This window comes from Orbicella franksi, chromosome 2 (assembly GCF_964199315.1).
Source record: "Orbicella franksi chromosome 2, jaOrbFran1.1, whole genome shotgun sequence".
Lineage (NCBI taxonomy): Eukaryota > Metazoa > Cnidaria > Anthozoa > Scleractinia > Merulinidae > Orbicella > Orbicella franksi.
Window position 1 is genome coordinate 4,669,316 of NC_138146.1, and position 22,893 is coordinate 4,692,208.

The window sequence follows — 22,893 nt, forward strand, 5'->3', positions numbered from 1 at the left end:
ATTATTATTATTATTATTATTATTATTATATATTTTTTCAAATAAAACTTAATCTATCTTTTTCCTAGACCCTCCAGTTCCAACTGTCGTGTATCCTCTAAACGGTCAGTTTGGCACACGAGACCTGAGTGCCCACGAAAATCCACCAGGCGTCCCTTACAACGTACAGCTCGCTCCAGGCCCTTTTGGACAGCCAAATGGCTCGTACCAGTTCTCCGGAAGCTCTACTAGCTATATTGAGTTCCCAAACAACGGAGAATTGGACACCAGGTACTCCATGACTCTTTTAGCTTGGGTGTTTCCGGAAAATACTGATGGTCCCGTCTTTAACTATGGAGCTGACTACTATGGCGTTCACTTCTGGGTTTCCGGAGGTAATATGCTTTGCCAATTTGTTACAAGATCCGGAATCTATTCCAGCATGCTGCAAGGCGGCAGATTAAATCGAGATGCGTGGAATTTTGTTGGTGCGTCCTATGATTATCACTCCGGCTTCGCAAAACTTTGGATCGAAGGCAAAGTATATGAAGAGCAGAATATAAATACACATGAGCTGAACACTTCTGGGGCTGTTAGAATGGGCGTGGTGACTGGAGATGATAGACTTCTCAAAGGAAGAATATCTTGTATGCAAGTGTACAACAAGGCTTTGACGGAGAGAGAAGTGCACGCTGTCAGAGGACTCTGCTTTCAGAAAGGTTTGTTTGAAGCTATTCATAGCCAATCAAATACTAACCTAGGTCTTTCCTAGCCTTCAATTTTCTCTTACTCGAAAGAGGTCTGAAATTGGAAGTGAACAAATATCTATATTTACCGATGTGTAGCTCAACAAAAATATCCGTGTTCGTTTTAGATCGGTGGCTACTGAAAATCAGTGAGATCTTAGCAACAATCACGTCAAAGAGACAAGCCCTTCTTTGGGTCGATGTACGCAGGTTTGGGGGTATCTTCGTTTTCTCTCTTGGAGCCATTCTCCATCCAGGAATATCTATAGTTCTGGTGAATTTAAGGGAGACGTAAAAAAACGCAAATTGTACAGTAACAGGTGATGGATTACTCACTGCCGACAGATAAATTCTGTGGCTAATTGACCACACCCCTTTTCCCATTCGCTATTAAGAAACGGATATCCATAATACTAATGATCGTAAATGCTTTTTCAGTTCCACTAAATCCTGTGGCCTTTTTTCCTCTGAACGGACAATACGAAACAACAGACATCAGTCACAGCCACAATCTCCCAGGGAATGCGCCTGGCGTTGAATTAGCGCCAGGCCCCGACGGTAGTACAGGAGGCTCGTACCAGTTCTCGGGAAACTTAAGCAGCTTCATTAATTTCACAAATAACGGAGGTCTGGACACCAGGTTCTCGATGACGTTCTTAGCTTGGATTTACTACGAACAAGTTGAAGGTCCGATCTTCTATTATGATGGTCCCGCAAAAAACGGCATTCAATTTATGCTCACTGATGATGGCCGTTTCCGCGCAACTTTACGCAGCTCGACCTTTTCTCATTTGAAAACTTTAACTAGTGGCATTCTTGAACCTAAAACGTGGCATTTTGTTGGCGCGTCTTACAACTACGGCGATGGAGAGTGCATTTTATGGATCAATGGGAGTGTTTACAACAAAAAAGTCATTGATTCGCCTTCTCAGCTGGCAACTCAACAAAGTGTCATTATGGGAGCCCTACCAGATCAAGCTGAAAAATATAAGGGGAGAATTTCGTGCGCACAGCTTTATGACAGAGTTTTAACTGAACACGAGATTGAGGACGCCAAACAGTCATGTTTTACTGTGGGTGAGTGTAATCCTTCGAATCCTTTCTGACGTTAACTCTATTGAATCAAGTGAATCTGATACTCTACTCATCTATTTTTTCACGAGAAAATACTTGACGAAGGTCTCCCAAACGTTTGGGGAAAAATGGAATGCCATATATTTCAAATGATCAAGAAATATTGTTTTGCATTAGTTTTAGGGAGTTTAGGATATCTCTAATTTTTCATCGGGAGCTTTGATGAAAATTTCTAGGTCAAGACGCAATCTATAAAAAACGAAATTTTGGGGGATGAGGGTAATTTTTATCTTTCTGGGAGGCGATCATTAACACTGAGTGCATTTTCGCTACTTTCTCAAATAATAACAGGACGATCTCATTCAAATCAAACTGGTTATCTCGGTGAAACAATGGAAATGAGATGCAATGCTTTGGAAGGTAAAACAGTGCGTTGGAGGAAAGATGGCGCTGTTCTGCAAACGAAGACCGCTGGTCATGGTACGAGCCTGCCTGTGGGTCGCCCGCGTCTGGCAACTCACTCGTAGTTTGTCGTAGTGTCACCAGGTGGGATAGTAGTCGCGTTATTTTAAACAAAATATGCTGCTGCTCGTCAAATCAAACCCAGAATTGATTCTCGAGTTAAGCATTAGAAGAGGCCAGGGCAAATTTAGCATTGTCTTTATTTTCGTTAATTAGCTGCGAAGAAAACGACTATTATCGTTACGTTTTGGTAGGACAGTTCGGATTTGACTCTCGCTCGTACTGCGGGCGTAGTCGCCTACGCAAGGCTATGATTGAACAAAAGTTCGCTTATACTGAACCAAGACTGTGAACAAAAAATCGTATTGGTCCAATGGCTTTGTTTGCTTTCTTCTTTTTGCAGAATTTCTTGATCAACTTGGAAACGTCATGTTCACATCCACCAAAGCTAACCACACTCTTATTAGTCACGTGATATCGTCTGAGAAGTCTGTAGAAAGCTCACTGCAGTGCATGAAATATTGTGCAAACATGGCGAATGGACAATGTAAATCATTTAACCACAACAAGATGACAGGTGAATGTCAGTTGAATAACGAGACAGGACGAAATAAACTTGACGATATGAAGCCAAGAGAGGGATACAATCACTATTACATCACCAAAACCGATCCCATAATGTTGCCATAGAGACAAGCCTGCAACACTATCGAGGCTTGTTTTCGTCCAGCGTTAAGATAAAGAGACGAACTTTGTCAGACTTTGTTCTAGAAGACGCAGTACATCAAACTCTTGCATTTGCAACGTAAAACTTTTGAGCAATTCATAAACGAACTTCTTTATTATACGCCTGCATTTGTCACGGGACAGTAGGAAGCCATCAGCTCGCTAATTATTGTCCAACCTGCACGGGACATTTTAAATATATTTTTTTACCACTTTCCTCTAAATATTGTAGTGCATTGGACTCCAAACCGATTTGTTCCTGATCTTTTTTAAGAAAGAAGAAAGGCGACCATAGTACGGTTGCGTTATTAGTCTCTTCATGATGTGTAATATTCATGAAATAATACCGTCATTTAATAAGTTTAAAACTGCCCCTGTATAAAGGCTTGTTATCACAGATAGTTCACTTGGTCCTAAAAGGTTAAGTTGTATACATATGAGCAAGACAGGGACTTATTGCTACATTGTAATAATCAGGAATAAGTAATAATTAAAAATAAGTTATAGAGATAAACAACGACAAAATTTCCAACTCCTCCTCAACTACCAGCCCGGGATTTCAAGCCAATAATTCGAAACAAGTTTTTAAAATGAATTTAAAAGTCGATGACAAAAATAAAATTTAATACATTAAACGCTCTTAGCTCCCCTTTGCAAACAATGCACTATGTGAAGAAACCTAAGCTACGAGCAATAATAATTCGAAAATATTTGTTGTGTCTAAGAAAACTTATTAATTTAATGATGGAGACGGTTGTCATGGATATTTGCGTAAACAAAAGTTGTCGTTTCGTTTCTTTTTTACCTGAAAGCTTCAACGTCTAATGTTTTTGTTGTTGTTGTTGTTGTTGTTTTTGTTTTTTTTCTTTTCGCGTATATCCTGATCGGCTAAAAAGGCATTAGCCTCAATTAATTCACGACCACAATTTATCTGTGATATGGTTATTGATTGGTTTAGTTTCGGGCACAAATCTTGGTTTCTTGGCCTTAACACAGGCAGTACATTTATCGTATATTAAAGATCCAGAAAGTTCTGGTTTAAAATAGGGATGGCCCTTTTGTTTAGCTCGTGAAACGTCATGCACATTTAGATTACCTTCTCCCCTCTTACTACCCGCTATGAAGGTAACATTTTTAACATTTTGTATAAGTGCCATTGATTTTGAGAAACATCACTAACCAAAGGATGGCTGACCAGTCTTATTAACCCATTAAGGTTATATTTGGCAGCCATGTACTCTTTTTTTTATTATTTTAAACTTATTTTTTTCATTTAATTTTTAGCTGCGTGAGTACAAATAAAGTTGTTGTTGTTTTTGTTGTTGCGCTCATAACTATGCTACCTTTTTTCTTCACCATGCGAAAAAATGAACAGTTCGTCAGCGAATCTCTCCGCTGTAGTCAACAATATCTTTATAAGTTTCAAGAAAATATAATATTGGGCTGACGATTATTTTTCCCAATAATCTTTATTGTATTATTATTTCTTGGTTATTACAACTTCACTACCTGTGTCCTCTGGCTGTATTTTGGCACTTTGTAGTTACTACACTATTTTTCCGTTCTAGTCATGTCAGACTACACTGATGTCGTCTACGATACGATATTATTAGGGTAAAAAATATGTCCCAATGGGAAGTAAGTAAAATTTGAATGATTTAAGCCGTCGCTTTTAAATAGTCTCCTTCGGTGATAATTGAATTGTTGCTATAAGCCTTACTGACCAACAAATATAAACTTATCTGAAACAAACTCAGAATCTCTCCCTTCAAATAAATAAAGGCTTACAAAGTTCATAAAACGTAACCCGAGAAACGGGGTTTTCCGCAATACAATGGGTTTTGGAAAGAAAGACCGAGTCCAATTGTACAGTTTATTCGTGTTTGAAAAACCTGTTTTTACGTACAGGTCATATAGTGTTCCGAAAAAAAAATATACAACAAAAAATATAGTTTTACGCTATTTAAGCTTCAGTTTAATTATTTTTCTCTAATAAGTAATCAGCATCATATCTCTTGTTAAATTATTATGTTTTGTTCGTTAAAAGGCTTTTGACATAAATCATTTGCCTCACGGCTACACTTTATGTCCCTGAAAGGCAATTAACTAAGTCATTAAGCCCACATAATAGAGTTTATCTATTTTATGCTTCCAAAAGGGAAGTAATAAAACCTACATACTGGTAAGACTGGTTCCCTTGACAACAGAGTGATTCTAAATTAGTGGAAGAAACGCAAAACAATGAATTTTTTTGTGATAGACACAATTCTGAAAAGAAAACGTTTGTGTTTTTGATCGATTTATTGTAATTACGGAACTTTTTAGCCGTGAGGAGCCTTTTGTCTCACAAATTCCTTTCAAAGTAGGTTGCTTGGGTGTCTAAGTCTGAGTTTTACTTTATCGCGCATCACAATAATCAGGACTCGTGTACGATTTATGGCTCAAAAAGTCAACACTCACTAGCAATAAAGATGCGTTATTACCAATTCATTTCCTAATACTGTGTTATTAGCGCGCTAATTTATCGATTTCATCTTCAACTCTTCAATAAATCCACGTTCAAGTTCGCCTTTGCCTATTCCACTCAGCGAATTCATTCATTCAAAGAAGTTAGACGCGCATGGAAAATGGATCTCCAACAATCACAACGTTATTTTCACGGTTATATTTTGGTTCCATGCTGCCCCGAAGATTACTGTCATAATCAGCTACAGGGCTTACAAACAATTCCTAGTTCTTACACCAGCTCAATTCTGAAACACGACCCTGTTTTACCAGAACAGAACGAAAAACAACCTGCTCATGCGTCACGGAACATATCGCACGAGGGAGAAAGTGACTGTCCATGCCGCGTGGTTTTTCCCGCCATTTACAGACAGCGACCCGCAGCGTGTGGAGTTTCCCGCCACGAAATTGGCGAAGAAAGGCTGTTGGCATCGCCCTTGCTTAGAGGTAAATAAGGTTTCTTTTTTTCGATTAGCTAAGGAATCAAAGGTGCTTTTCTAGCGATACATTCTTTTGAAGAGTGTACTGCGTTATTTATTTGCATTATTTTACACATAGCTTTTAAACGTGCAAAAATCAGTTCTAAAAGGTTTGACCTCATTTCAAACGATTTAAATGCGTTTTCTGAACCTGGATGTCTTAATACGTTTTATAGAGAACCATTTGATATCGCAGAGTTTCTTGAAATATAATAGAATGACTATGGAATTCCTTCCAAAACAAAGAAATCCACAAACTACTATATCAAAAGCAATTTGATGTTGTTCATTGATACAAAAGTCAAAAAGGGACATGAAAAGTGATCAAAAAGAGAAACTGAACTGTTGAGGGTTTTTGTTTATGGCATACCCTTCTGCTGGTCTACGTCGTTTCTCTTCACGGAAGAGGAACCTCAATGTGCCGTGATGATCTGAATAACAAAAGCCTTGTCTCAGTCATTTTTAAAGACATGGAGTGGACGGTGGAACCTGGCGCCATGCACTAAGTAACATAACATCTTTGGGAGGTAGTACAAGACTTCGCGCTGCCTCATGCGATGAAGGAACCAGTTTTACCATGCAAGTGCAAATTTTCGAAAGTTGACCTCCCGCGTCCCCTATAACCAACACCGAATGAGTATGTGTGGGTGCTATTCTTTCAGATGATCGAGAACACACGAGTTGGAAAATGGAAATTGCTTGCAAGCCAAAACGAAACCGCACAATCTTCACAGCAGGTCAGTTAGAACGACTGGAAAAAGAGTTTGACCGTCAACAGTACATTGTTGGCACACAAAGGTTCTATCTTGCGGCCGACCTGGGCCTCAATGAAACACAAGTTAAAATCTGGTTCCAGAATCGCAGAATCAAATGGAGGCGACAGAACCTCAATGTTGCGGGAAACTCAAAGACAAGCGGAATTGACAGCGATAAAGAAGAAGAAGAAAAAGACAGAAATTTGCAGAAGCAACGTTAGGATTGCTCCAGAGGAAGCTCTTTGCGGTTTTGAACAAGAAGCACAAAGTTTTTCGGCCTTTATTACGACAGGGGCCCAAACAAAACGACGTCGGAGAAACTTGAAAATGCAGCTTTATTTCTACGGTTAGGCCTGCCGTCCACATTAATCCGTCATGAAACGGAGTGCATGTTTCGAAGACCCTCTTCAAACCGGAGGAATTTGAAAACACCAGCTTTTCGTTTTCGTGTGGACGGAAAGCATTTTGAAAACGGAGCTTTTTGAAAACGATGGCGTCACGATAATTAAGTGATTTTCGTGATTGAGTTTTCCTCAAATACAAATCGGAAATGATCGGTGATTGTTACGTTTTTAAATTCATCCGGCGTAATGTGGACGGAAAACATTTGATGCGTTGTCAGAGTGAAACCTCTGTTTTCAAGTTCCTCCAGTGTAAAGTAAAGTTTTCTATAATGCGTGTAAGTTAATATTCATTCTACCCGTGGCTTTCTCGCTTAACTTGTTGTTTTCTCAACACATGCAGTTGACATTTCTCTAAAGGGGCAAAATTTATAAGGAACTTGACAGGATCGCCTGAATACGGTATATTCTATTTATATCGTATCAGATATTTTACTTTTTGTGAGTCCGTATTAGTAAATTCTATCGCTTTAAAAAGGTTATCCGCAATGCTTTCACGCTAGGTATCAAATTAAAAGCAAAAGTTCAGAGCCATGGCCACAAAACTCATAAGCAATTTGCAAACAAGGCAGCAACACATCTGACCGGGTCCACCCGCATGGGGAGGAGGTACTGTCCCCTCCTGAACAGGGAGAACATTCTTCATGAAAGCCGTTTTCGAAACGAAGTTTCCAGGAGGGGAGTACCGAATCACCACAACTAGTTTGCCATCCTTCCTGGTCGCTTGTGCTGCTCCGATCTGTTTGGTGTTTTTCCACACAACCTAATTCAAACAACAGTACAAAGAGAGCAGATCTGTTAGAAGCTAGAAACAACGCCGGGTTTACAGATTTTATGCAACGCCTCAAGGTAATGCGGGTGCTCTGATTTTGCATTAGCTATTTTATTGCATTTTCTGCACGTGGAATTATTATCTAGGAATATACCACATGTTTGTAGGGTTCATCGGTTCGTGAACTCATTAAGGATGCTTTTAGATAAAATTAACATAAATTGAAGTCTGAATCGAGCTTATCCGTCAAAAGAAGTGACTAGGTAGTTAGATTAGGGGGAGGGGGGGGAGGGTGCACTGTGACAGTACAATGGCTTAGTCCAGTCTCTGAATTCTCCCTCTATATAGACCTACACAAAGCGGGGAAGTGTGAGTTCAGGAATTGGACACGCCAAGGCTCGACCAGGAGGTCTGGATTGAAAGTTTATGGCATTTACTACAAGCCTACTTCGACACCCAGGGTGATGTACAAATCACTTGCCTTGGGCTCTTGACTAAACATCTATTCTTTTCTTCGTCCATTGTCTCAAGTGGTTCAGTGTGGGATTGTTAAACTACATAAGTCCGTGTTATAGTGCTTAAAGGAGCTACGTCGCGGCTTGTGCATCTTGAAAAACTTAGCTTAAATCATGATTTCAAGTTCGTCGTTTGTAATCCGTGCCAATCTTCTCCATCCTTAACCATCCTTGTTCCTTTGTGGTTTTTCATTATCTCTTTAGTGTTTTTCTATCTTAGTAAACTATTATTTTCAGGTCTCCTTCAGTTAAAAGGAAATTTTGTGCGTGACCGAAATAAATCAAAATACAGTGACTGAGCTCCCTTAAAGACTGGTAAAATAAATCTTGTGGACGTGCCGTTTGTTCACTTAAAACATTGATCAGTGTCTTAAATATCTACGACTGCTTCGTTTTCCTGCTATAGCGCGGATTTACCTGGGTAAAGTGTCCTGTTTTCTTTGAAAATCCAGGTTTATTGAAATCATAATATTTAACCTCCCCATAGAAAGCTTTTGTAGCCGCAGTACAAGGCTCGTCGGGTTTATTTGCGGACCAGTAAAGATTCTCTCCAGCCTGTATGTTTGGAGCGTGTTGGAATAAATTATTGTTCGCTAAATACTTGGCCCAGTCCTCCGCGCCTTTGGCAAGGCTGGTATCCCATGTCACTGGATCAACCTACAATAAAATCAGTTTTCCGTATAAAATTATATATAGCTCTCTTGGAGGATAAGCAAAGTTAAATGAGATGAATAAGATGACACGACAAAATACCGCGAGTTTCCGGAGTATAAAGGAATTGCGAAGACAACTGCTGTGTGAGGCTAGTTCATCACAGCTTTCTCCCCATCATCACCCTGTCAGGTTGCCCAAGCAATCTATCGCTATCCATTCATACCCAAAGGTGAAGAGGGTTGCCAGTGAAAACTTGGTCGAGTGAACCGTAGTCGCGTATGCCCCTCACCTGCCTGGCGTCTGCCTGGCGCCTGCCTGGCGCCCGCTTCGCACCCGCCTCGCGCCAGCCTTCTCGTCCTCCTCGCACCCGCCTCCCACCCGATCGTGACTAAAACACCACACGAGTACATACGAGTAACATACAAGTACATACGAGTACATACGAGTAACACACGAGTAACATACGAGTACATACGACCGGGTAACATACGACTACATACGAGTAACATACGACTGCATACAGACATATACGGTAATATACAGGTTATATAACGAATACATTGGTTACATACGAATACATAGGAATATACAATATATATGTACTCATATGTTACTCGTATGTACTCGTGTGGTGTTTTAGTCACGATCCTTCCCACCCACCCCGAATCCGCCTCACGCCTTAAGGAAGCACTGCAAAATTGAATGTCTTTCTGTTAATACAACAGAATGCGCAACGTAAGATTTTTCTTACGAAGTTATTATTTGATTAAAATGCAATACTAGTTGTTATTTACCTGGTGTTTTATGCGGTATGTATTATGCCACTTCACGCACTGGTCTTTGAAAGGAAGTGCGGCTTCCACTAGACAAAAAAAAAAAACGATACGAAAAGAAAAGATTTAATAATAATAAAAAAAAATGGGGAAAGAGTTTTTCTCGAAGTTAGCTGGGTTTACAAGCCTTTGTAAATTAAACAAGCACAGACGTGCTGTAATTTTTTACGTATTATGGTTTCGTTGCCACATTGAACAAGGAGGTAACGGTTGAATAATATATATAGATATATAAGTTTTGTTTTTGTATTTCGTGACCCACTTGAGCTAATTGCCAACCGCTTAATCAACACTGGTTTCCGTCGATAGCGGATGGGCGGATAAAAATATGTAAATAAATTTTGTTATCAAACAAAACACAATGCCTTATAACAGAGCAGGTTTCTTGAAAACAAACTCAGATATCAATAAAATTATACGACTTTTCATTTTGTTGACAGTACCGTTTTCTAATTCCTTACTACACAAACGTGTCGAGAAAGTATTTTTTCCGTTCAGTACGCCTGTGTATAACTTTTTCCGCAAACGCAAGGTAAATCACTTTGGGCGCATAAAGCTTTGTGACAAGTATCAATTCAAGGTTTAGGATACAGCACGAATTCTTTTTTGTTTCATTCTTCGACTCATCTCGATTACTCAAGTTAATATAAGAATCTCCTAGACGGTCTGGGTTCTAATTGAGCGAATTAGGTGAACAGTCTCGAATTCGTCGTAGTTCACTCAAATGGTCAGAAACGGAAGTTGCCGACGTGAATGGGAGAACTCAAAGAATTATAAACAGTTTTCCATGACCTCAATGCCTCGCTGTCGTCTTACCGTTTGTGAATGTAATGCCAAGGTATAGGAACGTAGAAATGAGAAATCCCTGCACCATTCCTTCCTCTAAATAACCTCAACAAATCGGTATTTTCCCTTCAGCCAGTTTCTTCTACTTAGCATTTCCAGCTGTGATCAGACGACGATCGAATAGTATCCCATGATGCATCTGGTTTAGGCTTATATTATCACTGCGTACGTGACGTCATCATTCATTCCGCGCTCTCGGGATGAAGCCATGGCGTGCTTTCACACTTGTCTGGATTCCGTGGCTTCTGCTTTTAAGAGTACCGAGTTAGTTTATATTCAATGCGTTTCAAAGGAGAATTTTGCTGTTACAGTGAAGGGTTTTACTTGTGTTTCGTTGGTCTGTCGAGAAATACATATAAGCTATGTGGAAAGCATGGACGAACGAAGAAGAGCTCTCGTTCCTGTGGTTGTTGTGAATTCGCCTACGGACGAATTATTCGCTGGGGTAAGAAGCCCTGTGCTGATACGAATAAGTTACAACAGGTACATTCTCCGAAGAGAAGTTCAGGGGTTTTCTGGTTTTTCTTTTGACATTTCTTGTCCGCTTCTTAGCAGGCTTGTTCCGTGTTGTGCCGTTTGCTGCATGACATCTCTTGATTACGGCTCCATCGAACTATTGAAATTTACGAAGTCAAACACGTTATTAAGGCTAGTTATCACTGCTGAGCATTTTGCAGTTTCGGAAAGAATAGTAACCAAGACACCTTCGAAAATAATCATTTTGACTCTAAAAGATGACCAAGCTCGGGAATAAAGCGCCAAACGAACTGGGACTTGAAGCAGACATTCACACACGCAACACTGGTAATTGCACTGGTATGTTACGAAATTTTAGTCCACTTCGATCGCTTGAAAGGTCACAAAAATGTGGGTACTTCTCGGCACTTCTTTGCCAAAAATCATTATTATGTCTATATTTTGTGGCGTGATGCCCAAAAATCGAAGACATCAACATACTGTGCAAAGAAAAGCGAATATTCATGACCTTGTGACGGGTCATCAAGCACTTTGTGATGCGAATAGTCACATAACACGATCAACGACAAGAATACTATAATAAGGCCGCGCTCTTTAACACTTACAAATCATTATAATCGCGTCAAAGATTTAAAGAATGCACTTTTCTAGCCTTTTACTGCAATAAAAATAAGAAATAGACCGCGGAGAAAACCACGTTATTTCACGCTGAAATCCATGATAACTTCGATGTTGCGTCACGTACGTAGAAAATTGCATCATGGGATACTATTCGATCGTCGTCTGGGTCGTGCTCTTTGTACCACTTGTGACGTCATCAATTTAAATGTCACCAGATATTCTTGATAAGCAGATAGTAGCGCTAGGCTAGGCCTTTCCGCACAATGGTCAGGTTTAGATATCGACGACATTCCGACGTCGCAAATCGAAAAACAAGGTTATCAGTTATGGTGCAAAAACGGTGGTAAAATGGTCCACTTCGCCTATGATTGATCAAGGTCCATTTCTAGGCTTCGCCCGTAATTAACATCCAACTTTTCAGTGCAGCCAGAAAGAGCATACAATGCAAAGGGTAGCCAGTGTAAAAGGGCAGAGAAAAACAGAAAGGAAAGGGCCAGCAAACGAAATTGAGAACGGTTAATGGCAAAAATGCGCGTGCCCGTAATTGAAGTGTTGCTCAATTTTGTACCTAATCCTCGAAAAATCTCTCCGTTTAGTAAAAAAACGCTTTTTTTTAGCAAAACTTAGGCTTATTTAGCGTCGTGGCAGCTAAAAAACCTGACTAAACGGTTAAAAACGGTATTTTTTGGCGAAAGTTTGGTATTCAAAGGGCTAAGATTTCTCCTCCATTATTCCAGATCCTGGCGTAGGAGTAGTACAAAGCAACAGAGACAAACTTAGAGGGAGTGGATTTGGTGGCTAACAAACCCCCTTTTTGGAGAAACAAAAAATGATTGAAAAATTGTGAATATTATGGCAAATAAAAGCAAACACTCTTTCAGATACCTCACTGTAATTTTTTTAACAGTTTTCAATTAGGTTCTAATTCTCAAATTCCAACATTCGGGGGACATGCCCCATTGATTCTGCTACCCCAAGGTGCCAGCCACCTCCCTTCCCCCTTTAAAAATACCAATCTTGTACTGAATAATTTACATTTGACAATGGTGGCATGTCTCCGAAACGTCACGTTTTTAAATCATTACTGTTTATTTAAAAAGCTACGCAATTACTAAATAAAAATTCCTGTGAAAAATACAAAAAACATCGGCAAAGCGAGCCTCGCAGAAGAAACATATAGAACCAAAGAAACAAAATTCTTACGTGACTTGGTGCTGAAAAAATTAAAAATCTACGGCTCAGAAAATATTGTCCAATCCTCCATCGAAAATAATGGTTCATCCCTTATCACTCATCAAATCATAGTTTACGATGGGACCTCCTGCGGCTGAAAATAAACACGCGCACCGCTCCCCTAAAATGCATTCTTGCACCATTCAGAAATTTTGTTCTTTTAAATTTCCGGCGAGTAATCCAGCCTGATTGGAATGTACTCCCTTGGTCAGGGTATAAAACAAGAAATTCTGTCCAAGGTGAACAAGTATACAGTAATTTACCCTCTAATACGGCAGAAAACAATATCGTGTTTACAAGCAGCATTTCTTTTTATAGGGCCAAATGTATTTATAGCAGGTCGACGAAGCGTGTCCAAGCCAGTTCTGGAAAGTTGTATTGTGGATTTCTAATTGAGAGAAACTTTCGCGGACTTACCTTCAAAGTTTGGAACAAGGGAAACGACTGTGATTAATAAAGGTAACATTTTCACTTCACTGGAGATCTGCTGGTCTGGTTGTCACATGACTTTTCGAACAAAGAAGTCCTGGCACCAGTCTAGTAATCTGTGTACAGCCGCCCCCTCCCCTCAACAGGCTACAGTCTAGTGCTGTTTTTAAAAAGGGCCGGAGTACTAGTGCTCTTAGGCTCGATTTCCAGCCGCTGTTCGGGAAACGAGCCCACGCTCCTCCCGGACGCGAGAGAGCGGTGCAAATCGAGTCTAGAGCTAGAGTGCTCTGTACATGACGAAGAACTCCTGTTTTGTTTGTCTTTACCATGATCCCCCTCGTAATTTATGACCTTTTTGTTGACGAGTTGAATCGGAGCTCCGGGTTGTATAAAGAGAAACGGGCTGGTCATGAGCCCATGACCCACAGACAGGTAAACTGATAAAATAAGATAAAATAAAAAAATATATAATAATAATAATAATAATAAACATTTCTCGGCATTCTCAATTTAAACCCGGCAAAAATCGAGATAGAGAATGTATATGGACCGGATGTGGGGAATAACGCTTGTTGTCGCTGGAGAAAGCTTTTATGGGGATGAATCGGCGAATGCCAACTCCTCAGCTACCTCAGTTTTCACTTTCGTGTGTTCTTACACTGCGCGGTGATCGCCATTAGAGAAGCCCAGAAACCATTGCAAGTCGCAAAAGAGAAAGAGAAGGACTAGGGCGAGTGATTGGGTATGCAAATGAGCGGAAAATTCGAAAATCGTTCGGTGTTCAATATTTGTTTGTCGTAAAGTGAAAGCTTTCTAAGCCTTGAACAGTACATCAGTTTTGTCTTGGGTCAAGAATTGAAATGCCAAAGAAAGCTACAGTAGTGAAGACCTATGGAAGGCATAAATATCGGACAGTCAAGGCGCAAATTTGGCTTTCTCCTGATGAAGATTTTCGTTCGCCGTTTGGGAAGCCAAGTCATTTTCCCTCCAAAATCGAAGCCGGTTCTGCTACAAATATTTTCAAGCCGAAGTCGTCCCAATGGTAAGAAATATATCCGTTAGTTCTTATTTTCTTGTTTGCGATTTTGATTTGCTGTGCTACTTCGGAAGCTGAACTTTTTCATCCGAAGAGCTTGAAAACATACCGGTCGAATGTGGTAATTCCGGGTAATTTGGCTTACGAGACTGGTGTTATGGTCGGTTGAGAAAAGTTTGTGCATACAATCTTACATCGGGGGATTCATAATGTATCATAAGAGGTTGCAATAATACTGTATCGATTTTCGTGGCTAATTTCGTTTGTAGGAGAAAGAGAAAAGAAAGAATAAGAGAAAGAGATTTTCATGTGATGATGCTCTTAGCTTAGTGTATACTTTTCCTGATGCGATGTCTTGTTTCGTTATTTTTTAATTGTGTATTACAAATTTTAATCAAATGAGTAATATATGTAAAAGAAATACAGAAGATAACAAAAAAACAATAATAATGAGACACAATATTATAAGGATAAGGATGGCCTGTAAAAAGGTTTGAACCCTATACAGGACAGATCACTTACAGTACATTAAATATAAATTCTGTTGAATGTATACACATCATCAAAGTCACGAGGGAGAGTCATCTTAACATCTAAAATTGCACTGGTCAGTCTCAGCAGAGTAGAAGTAATAATGTCCATTCGATCTGAACATAATTAATCTTTTACTCTCTTTTTATTTCCTGCTTAGGAGTAAACCTTTGAAAAAGGTACCAACATCACAAGTTTGTACCAATAACCACAAATCTGGAGCATCACTCAAGAATCAAGGAAAAATTTCCTTGTTTGATGATTCTGATAAGGAAAATGACCATATTTCAAGGGTGTCAGTTGATGACGTCAATGAGCATGAACCCTCAGAAAGAAAACTCAAAAGGAAAAGGCAGACTCTGTTTAGTAATTGTACACCGGTGTCAACACAGAAAGCCACGAGACATTCTAGATTAGACAATAGCAAAAATGTGAGAACTAAGGAACAAGAAGTTATATTGGTTAATGACACTTTAGAAAGGAACGACGAAAGGAACTCTCATGTTCATGAAGTTATATATGTCGAGGACAGTGGAGACAATTTATCTCGTGGATATAGATCCAGCAAAGTTTTGGACCCACACAATTCAACCAGTGGTTCCCCAAATCAATGTCTCAGTTTTAATGATAGTGCTGGGCTTAGTAATCGTACGTCACATTCACAAGACAGCAAAGGAGATGGCTTAGAAATCAGAAAATGCACCTTTAACTCAACATCTGACATGAAAAGTGACAAGGTAGCTTCAGTAAATGACAGGTGTCACTCATCCTATGTAACCTCAACTCCTGTGTTTGATCTTGACAACTGTCCAGCAATCGCAAGTACATGCAAATCAGATTCTCAAGATTCCTTTTTAATGGAAGGTAAAGTTGTCTTGGAACCACTCCGAATCACACCAATTCAGTGGAAGAAATTAACCTTGTCTTCTACTGCTGAAAAACCAATCAATAGCCACAACAGCATTCAGTCTCTATGTGGCGAACATAGAAATTCAGAGGTACTAAAATCATCAGGTGCAAGTACATGTAGCATTCAGAAATCATCTGTGGAGTTGAAGGAATGTGTGGTTTCTCTCGAGAAGTTAAGGATAACACCCTTAAAAAATAGGAGTAAGTATCTCATGGCCAGCTTGTCTGGAGACGGATCTTATGTTTCAAGCAGAGGGAAATCTCAACTCTCATTTGTGGTGAGTCACATTGCACATGTTCATACCTAAGTAAATATAAATGATTAGATCATCATTAATATTTATTTGATCATATCTTTTCTGTCTCCTGATGTCAAATTATGAGTCAGTTAAATTTATTTAATAAATCTGTGTGGGTTGTTGACCAAGTGGGACGTCAAGATGCCTTGTCATTAGCCAAGCTCTTTTGATGTGTGTGTTTGATACAATCATGAAAGTCATATGCAAAAAATAGCTTGACATGTTATCACTGGTTTGAAATCTATTTTCCCAGCAAAATTTGATCTCAAAGCTTTTAATCTTGCATTAATGCACTGCAAGAGAGATTTGGAGAGAGTTCAAAACCTCGAAAAAGGAGAAAGGGTGGATCTGCAACTACACTGACACACTGAATTTAACGTATCACATCATCACCATCATTGCGAAATTTTATGTTTTAAAGGAAGCCTTAACTCCTGGCAAGAAGAACCAAACAAACTGCAACATTGAAGTGGAGGAAGCAATAGAATTGAGTGCATTTGATAAGGTCTTGCTGGAATGTGATCAAGAAGGGCCTGTTAAATTTACAGAATTCCTTGACTCAAGGTTTGTGACAAGTGCAGTAAATGCTTGCTGGGCTTATGGAAGTTAAGGGGTATATGACAGATATTTTTTATTTGCTTGATGGAATCAACGATCGTGATATGGAAATCGAAAAAATAAATTAGATATTGTTTTTGTTTTGTTTTTTTTTTCCACCACATTTTAGCCATCTGGAAACGTGAAATTTCACTTCTGGTTGGTTCAGAAACCAGTTGTGGGGTTAGGACCTGGGATCAGTCAGGCTAACTACTTTCTAATCTGTTACAGGAACAGATTTTAGTTCCATCACGAGGCCAACTCAAATCTCGCTTTCACGCAGAAGCTGACTGTTAAATTTCACAGAATGGTACATGTAAAATAGCCCATTTGCAACTTTTGAAAAGATCATAATAACTATTGTATTTGTTTCAACGTTAGTATTAAATTAGGCTCATTCCTGGCCATTATTGTCTTACAGTTTGCTAAAGAGCTGTGCAAAAATTGGAGAAGGGGTTTATGGCGAGGTTTTCCGAGCACAGTATGAAAATGGACAATCCATTGCACTGAAGGTACATGACTGTGTATTTGTTGATAAAAATATTTTTTTGGCTGCATGCATTTGCTCTATGCACGCACTGCATGACCCCATAAGTCTAGATAACAAATTTTTAAAATTCTCTTGCCAAATGGAAAAGGCATTCACTGACTGAGTCATTGGCCTTTACAGTCAACCTCTCCACAATGGCCACCTTAGGGGACAGATGAAAGTGACCGTTATAGAGAGGTGGCCATTATGGGGAGGTAGAAATGTACATGTAATATGGAATCTGTTTGTTTTTGTTGTTTTTTTTTTTTGTGGGGGTACAACATTTTTATATTTAAAAAATGCTGACTGTGGCATAAAAATAAACAACAGAATCAAAATACATCAATACAGAAACCAGAAACAGAGACCAACGAGGCACAGTGTGGATCAAGTTTGGGGACCTTTTACAATAAACACCATTCATCAGCTGTTGGTTCACTGACTGTTGCGGAGGTGTAATTTTGGTAGTTTGAGACACGCTTACATGGCTTTAGTGGCCATTGCTGTTGTGAAGAAGTGGCCGTCGTAGAGAGGTCAAAACAAGAGTGAAATGAAAGTGAAGAATAATCATCGCAGTAAATTTTCCAATTGAAGCAATTGGAAAGAAGAAGCCTGAAAAAAAAATCAGGGCTTCAACGGGAAGTTGAAGTCCTGATTTTTTTAAGGCTTCTTCTTTCCAATTGAAGCAATTGGAAAATTTTCTGCGATGATCATTCTTCACTTTCATCTACAACCACAGTTCAAATATGAATTATTTCATATATACTTCACATCAAGAGTGAAATTATGTAACTGAACCGTCTGCTGGGATGGGAAAAAAAAATTGGCCATTGTAGAGAGGTGTCCATTTTAGGAAGGCGGCCATTAGTGGAAATTCAATTGTATTTCCATTAGTTACGGTATGAACCAAACCATCTGTATTGCTACTAATACTGCATAATTTATTAATGATACCATGTATTATTATTTTAATTTAAATTAATGTCTCTTCACACACAGATTATCCCAGTTGAAGGTGATTTTCTGGTAAATGATGAACCACAGAAGTCATTTGAGGAAATCTTGCCAGAGATTGTTATTTCCAAGTAAGGTTTCCTGCAATATTTTATTTTATTTCATGTAAGTTGAAGTACCATTCAGTTTGAACAAAAACACAAATGGAAATGCTACACATATACGAATTTTCTCATGTTCAATAATATGTTACTAGGGAGCTGAGTTTACTTGGAGATGCCCACAAACATGTAAGTAGAAGTTAATATGTAGATGACTGGTGTTCATTTTGTTACATGTACATGTATGCCCATCTTACTTTTAGATAAAGGACAACTCATTGCCCTGCATAGACATTATATTTATCATTATCATTATCATTATCATAAGTTATCATTATCATTATTAATGATTTCTTAAAACATAAGCAGGTGAATGTTTCGGCATCAACATGACACCATTCTCAAGGCAAAGTGAATAAATAATGCGAAGATTTGATTTATATACAGTCTCTACGAATTAGCATAATAACAAAGGATCACAAGTTCTTCAAGTGAATACCTTTGCACGAATTGAGTCCTATTTGAATCAGACTCGATTCGTGCAAAGGTATTCACTTGAAGAACTTGTGATCTTTTGTTATTATGCTACCGGTAATTTGTAGAGACTGTATATACATGTAAATCAAATCTTCTTATTCACTTTGCCTTGAGAATAGACGCCGAAACGTCAGCTTTTAACATTAGTATTCACCTGCTTATTATCATCATCATCATCATCATCATCTTATCATGCTTCGCAGTCAGTGTCAGACAGTTTTTCAGTGGACATCACTCAGTCAGTAAACAGGGTAGTATTAGTTGGACAGAAGCCGAGAGTCAGTTGTAGCTTCATGTAGCACTAGGCATAATTCAGTGCAGCTGAGTGAACCAATGAGACAGTACTGTACATGTGTTTAAGTGAATTCATCAGACAGTCTGCTACTAGGACAGATGGATGCTCAGTTTGACAGTTAGACTGAGACAGAGTCATTCAGCTGATTAATCAGTCTGTGAAGTTGTCAAAGAGACAATCAACCTGTTAGCAAAAAAGAAAACCTGTTACAGCTGTAGTTAGTCTATCAGTCAGTTAGTTTGTCTTTCATCTACACATATGTACATGTGTCCCGACTTCTTATAGTGAGTAGAGTGAGTGTCCACAGACCAACTATTTTCTCTTTACCAGTTCTTTTACCCAGCTCACACTCCTTTTGTTCTCTCTCATTCAATCCTCTGCAAATCAATTAATTTGTTCACTCACTTTACACTTTTTCATTTGAAAAGGACAAACCAATGGAGAACATGTCTACAAGCTTCATCACTGTCCACAGGTTTGACACAAAGATTATGTAGAATTTATCAAATATTTTGTTAAAATAACATGAACCCGTCGCAAGAGAACCTGACCATAATGACGTGCACAAAACTAGCTACATGTCGCTAAAGACGACTAAACCCGATTGCAAATAATTATGTCGGACATAATTATTTGTAATCGTGTTTAGTTGTCTTTAGCGACATGTAGTTAGTTGTTATTAATTTCTCCGTTCTTGTTTTGACTTCCAAGTAATTTGAAGTCTTACTTTCACTGAAATAAAATAATGTTGATTTCTGAGGTTCCAAGACGCGTCCTATCTGGTTAAAGTTGATTTACCCTTCTTGTATCGGTGTTGCATTAATTCCAGTCATCAATGTAATCACAAATGCATTTGTTTAGTGTAACGTGTTGTCGCGACCAATACCCCAGTCACCTTATATCAGAATGGGACCGATGGAACGAGCAGCACACGTCAGAAAACGATAGACCAGGTAAAGATCATATCATAAGCACTATCATTAACTACACTTTGGCTGAGCTCTTTCACAAGTGTATTGCAGCCACATCGAGAGATGTGATGTTGCAGAGATGATACAGTCGGACAATACAGTACTTTCGCCAAAAGTGTTACTGAGAAACGTGTCATTTCTTTGGGGTGATAATCTGTACAAGCATTGATTGTTGTAGCTGCTTGCCTGTGTATTGGACAATTAAGGAAAACGCATTTTTTTTTTTTTTTTTTTTTTTTTGCGCATGTACTTGTACCTCCAAGAGAATTTGCCTAAAACGACGCCTTTTTCCCCTACCTGAACTGTTTCCCCTACCTAACTGGGGCCTTATAGTTGTGCAGTATTCTGGCGTGAGGGCTATCCCAACATCTATTGCAAGAAATTTGGCTCCCAGATTAACAATTATAAATTAGAAGGAGTGCATGTTTGAGTTCCAAAGCTAAATTATGAGCAACGCTGAATTCTCCATTGTGTTGTTGGTATGGCTGGTACATGACTTATGTAATGGCATTCCCTCTCAGATATCTTCCCAAGTGACCAGTTCTTTATCGTTTTTGAGTTCTCGAATGGAGGCAGAGACCTAGAGAGCTTTGAATTTGATGCCCTGTCGGAGGCCTGGAGCGTATTGCGCCAGACGGCACTCGGACTGGCGGTGGCCGAGAAAGCACTTGAATTTGAGCACCGTGATCTCCACTGGGGTAATGTCCTGATCTGTAGGACTGGGGACGAGTTTGTAGAGAGTGCTTTACTTGGAGAGAAGAAGATGGTAGAGAGTCATGGCGTTCGAGTGAGCTTAATTGACTTCACTCTCTCGCGGCTAAAGAAAGGTAGTAAATTAAACTTAGACACAAAAAATTAGTATTCGTTACTCAGCTAAGGTTGGAGGCGCATGGAATATCAGCTGTACACGAGAACCAATCAGAAAGCTTTGTCCTGATTTTATGCGGTTATTTTACGTTTTACGTGTAGATGGTGTGACGGTGTTTTGTAACTTGGCAGAGGATGAGTCTTTGTTTACTGGCAAAGGAGATTACCAGTTTGATGTGTATCGCCTGATGAAAAAGGCCAACCAGTAAGTACCAAGCTATAGTGTGACAAGCATAACGTCAGCGTTTGGAAGTCACGCAGACTTCATAATGACTTGCGTTTGGGAGGAGAGGCCCAAGGTGCTCTGTCTCGCGGACAATATAATATTTTACAATAACTATCTAATTTCTCGTGCGCTGATTGGCTCATTTTTATCATCAATAAGAGTACAGACAGATAAACTTTAAGTTTGTGCAAGCTTTCAAGTTCAACTTTCAGCTGTCAAACTGTCAACTTTTTAGCCAATGAGATTTTATGGACTTTTTAAGTAGCCAATCAAAGAGCGAGAAAAGCTATTGACAATGTTCGCGTCATTTTGAATTAAATTCACTTATCTTTGTTTACGGCAAGTTTACGCGTCTTTTCCCCTCATTTATTCCCAGCATTTGACCAGTGTGGGGTCTTGTTATTGTGAAAAAAACAAATTGACATCAGTTTTTTTATGTGTTTGTCCTCTTATTGATGATAAATTTCGTCATAACGTTGTCAAAGTTTACTGCGGAACCACTCGCCTGCGGCTCGTAGTTCCACAGCCACTTTGACAATGTTATGACGCAATTTATCATCAATAAGAGGACAGGAGCATAAAAAACTGACGTCAATTTGTTAAATCTCCTTTCATTTTGTTATCGGCAACAAAAATAGCTTCCCTCTGGAAAACGGAACACTATTATACCATTTACGTTTTACATGTACGCCGTTTTAATGTATTTGTGAGGGATTTCCTTAGTTATGTTTGTTTTGTAACGGATTTCTTTCGGGGTAGGGAATAAACACCCGACCTTTGACCGGGGGTGGGGACGGGGAGGGGTGCAGATTTTAAATGCAGTTACCCAATAGTCATCGAGAAGAATTTCTCCAGTGTTTCTCGGCAATTAAACATCTTTTTTTCATTTGACAGGAATGACTGGGAACCATTCGAGCCTTACACAAACGCGCTGTGGCTCCACTATCTCGCCGACAAACTGTTAAAGAAGAAGAAATATCCTAAAAAAGACAAAGAAATAGAGACCAAGCTGAAACGATTCTTAAGACAAGCAAAGAAGTGTTCCTCTGCTACGGAAATTGTCCAAGACTGTTTCGACTGAGAAAAATGACTTTGAGTACTGTAGTGATTTTTTCAAATGCAGTGTAGCAATACGGTTTCTGTGAAACTTGAGGTAGTGGTGGGTGGAAACAATGCGAGCCTTCGCGGATCAGAAAGTTACAAGGCAATGTGAGATCGGGACACAATATGTAAAGTTTAAATTTATTGACCTTGTAAGATATACTAGCGGGGTAAAATCAAAGGTGTTTTGGTGGAAATCAGTTAGTTCTGCCGGTTAAAGAAATCAACCACATAAAAGTTTCGTAGAGGATTTTTGCGCTTTGAATAGCCAAGAAACATTTTTAGATTTTAGTGCTAATCAATGATATATTTCATTATACAGACGTGGACTTCCACAAAACAGCTGCTGTAAAGTGTACATAGTAGTGAACTTTTATTAAAATTAGTTTTTATTTTGAAGAAACTAGTCCAGAGTCGATTTTTCTTTCGATCT

At 39.1% G+C, this 22,893-nt stretch overlaps 3 protein-coding genes across 3 annotated transcripts; 2 read left to right on the forward strand and 1 right to left on the reverse strand.

Annotated features, from left to right (window-relative positions):
• Positions 1-5,533: 5,533 nt before the first annotated feature.
• On the forward strand, positions 5,534-6,959 carry LOC145477835 (NK1 transcription factor-related protein 2-like). Its single transcript, XM_081455678.1, has 2 exons — positions 5,534-5,939; positions 6,634-6,959. Exons 1-2 carry the CDS (start codon positions 5,615-5,617, stop codon positions 6,945-6,947), a joined length of 639 nt encoding a protein of 212 aa, XP_081311804.1. The 5' UTR covers positions 5,534-5,614; the 3' UTR covers positions 6,948-6,959.
• A 72-nt stretch (positions 6,960-7,031) lies between these two features.
• Positions 7,032-11,355, reverse strand: LOC145477836 (Golgi-associated plant pathogenesis-related protein 1-like). The gene is made up of 4 exons (XM_081455679.1): positions 10,718-11,355; positions 9,863-9,930; positions 8,832-9,071; positions 7,032-7,890 (listed from the first exon to the last, which is right to left on the reverse strand). Exons 1-4 carry the CDS (start codon positions 10,773-10,775, stop codon positions 7,639-7,641), a joined length of 618 nt encoding a protein of 205 aa, XP_081311805.1. The 5' UTR covers positions 10,776-11,355; the 3' UTR covers positions 7,032-7,638.
• Positions 11,356-13,947: 2,592 nt separating this feature from the next.
• On the forward strand, positions 13,948-22,863 carry LOC145477837 (uncharacterized). Its single transcript, XM_081455680.1, has 11 exons — positions 13,948-14,549; positions 15,235-16,261; positions 16,704-16,846; positions 17,301-17,391; positions 18,408-18,493; positions 18,619-18,652; positions 19,724-19,770; positions 20,157-20,248; positions 20,788-21,093; positions 21,236-21,338; positions 22,254-22,863. Exons 1-11 carry the CDS (start codon positions 14,368-14,370, stop codon positions 22,438-22,440), a joined length of 2,298 nt encoding a protein of 765 aa, XP_081311806.1. The 5' UTR covers positions 13,948-14,367; the 3' UTR covers positions 22,441-22,863.
• Positions 22,864-22,893: the final 30 nt, after the last annotated feature.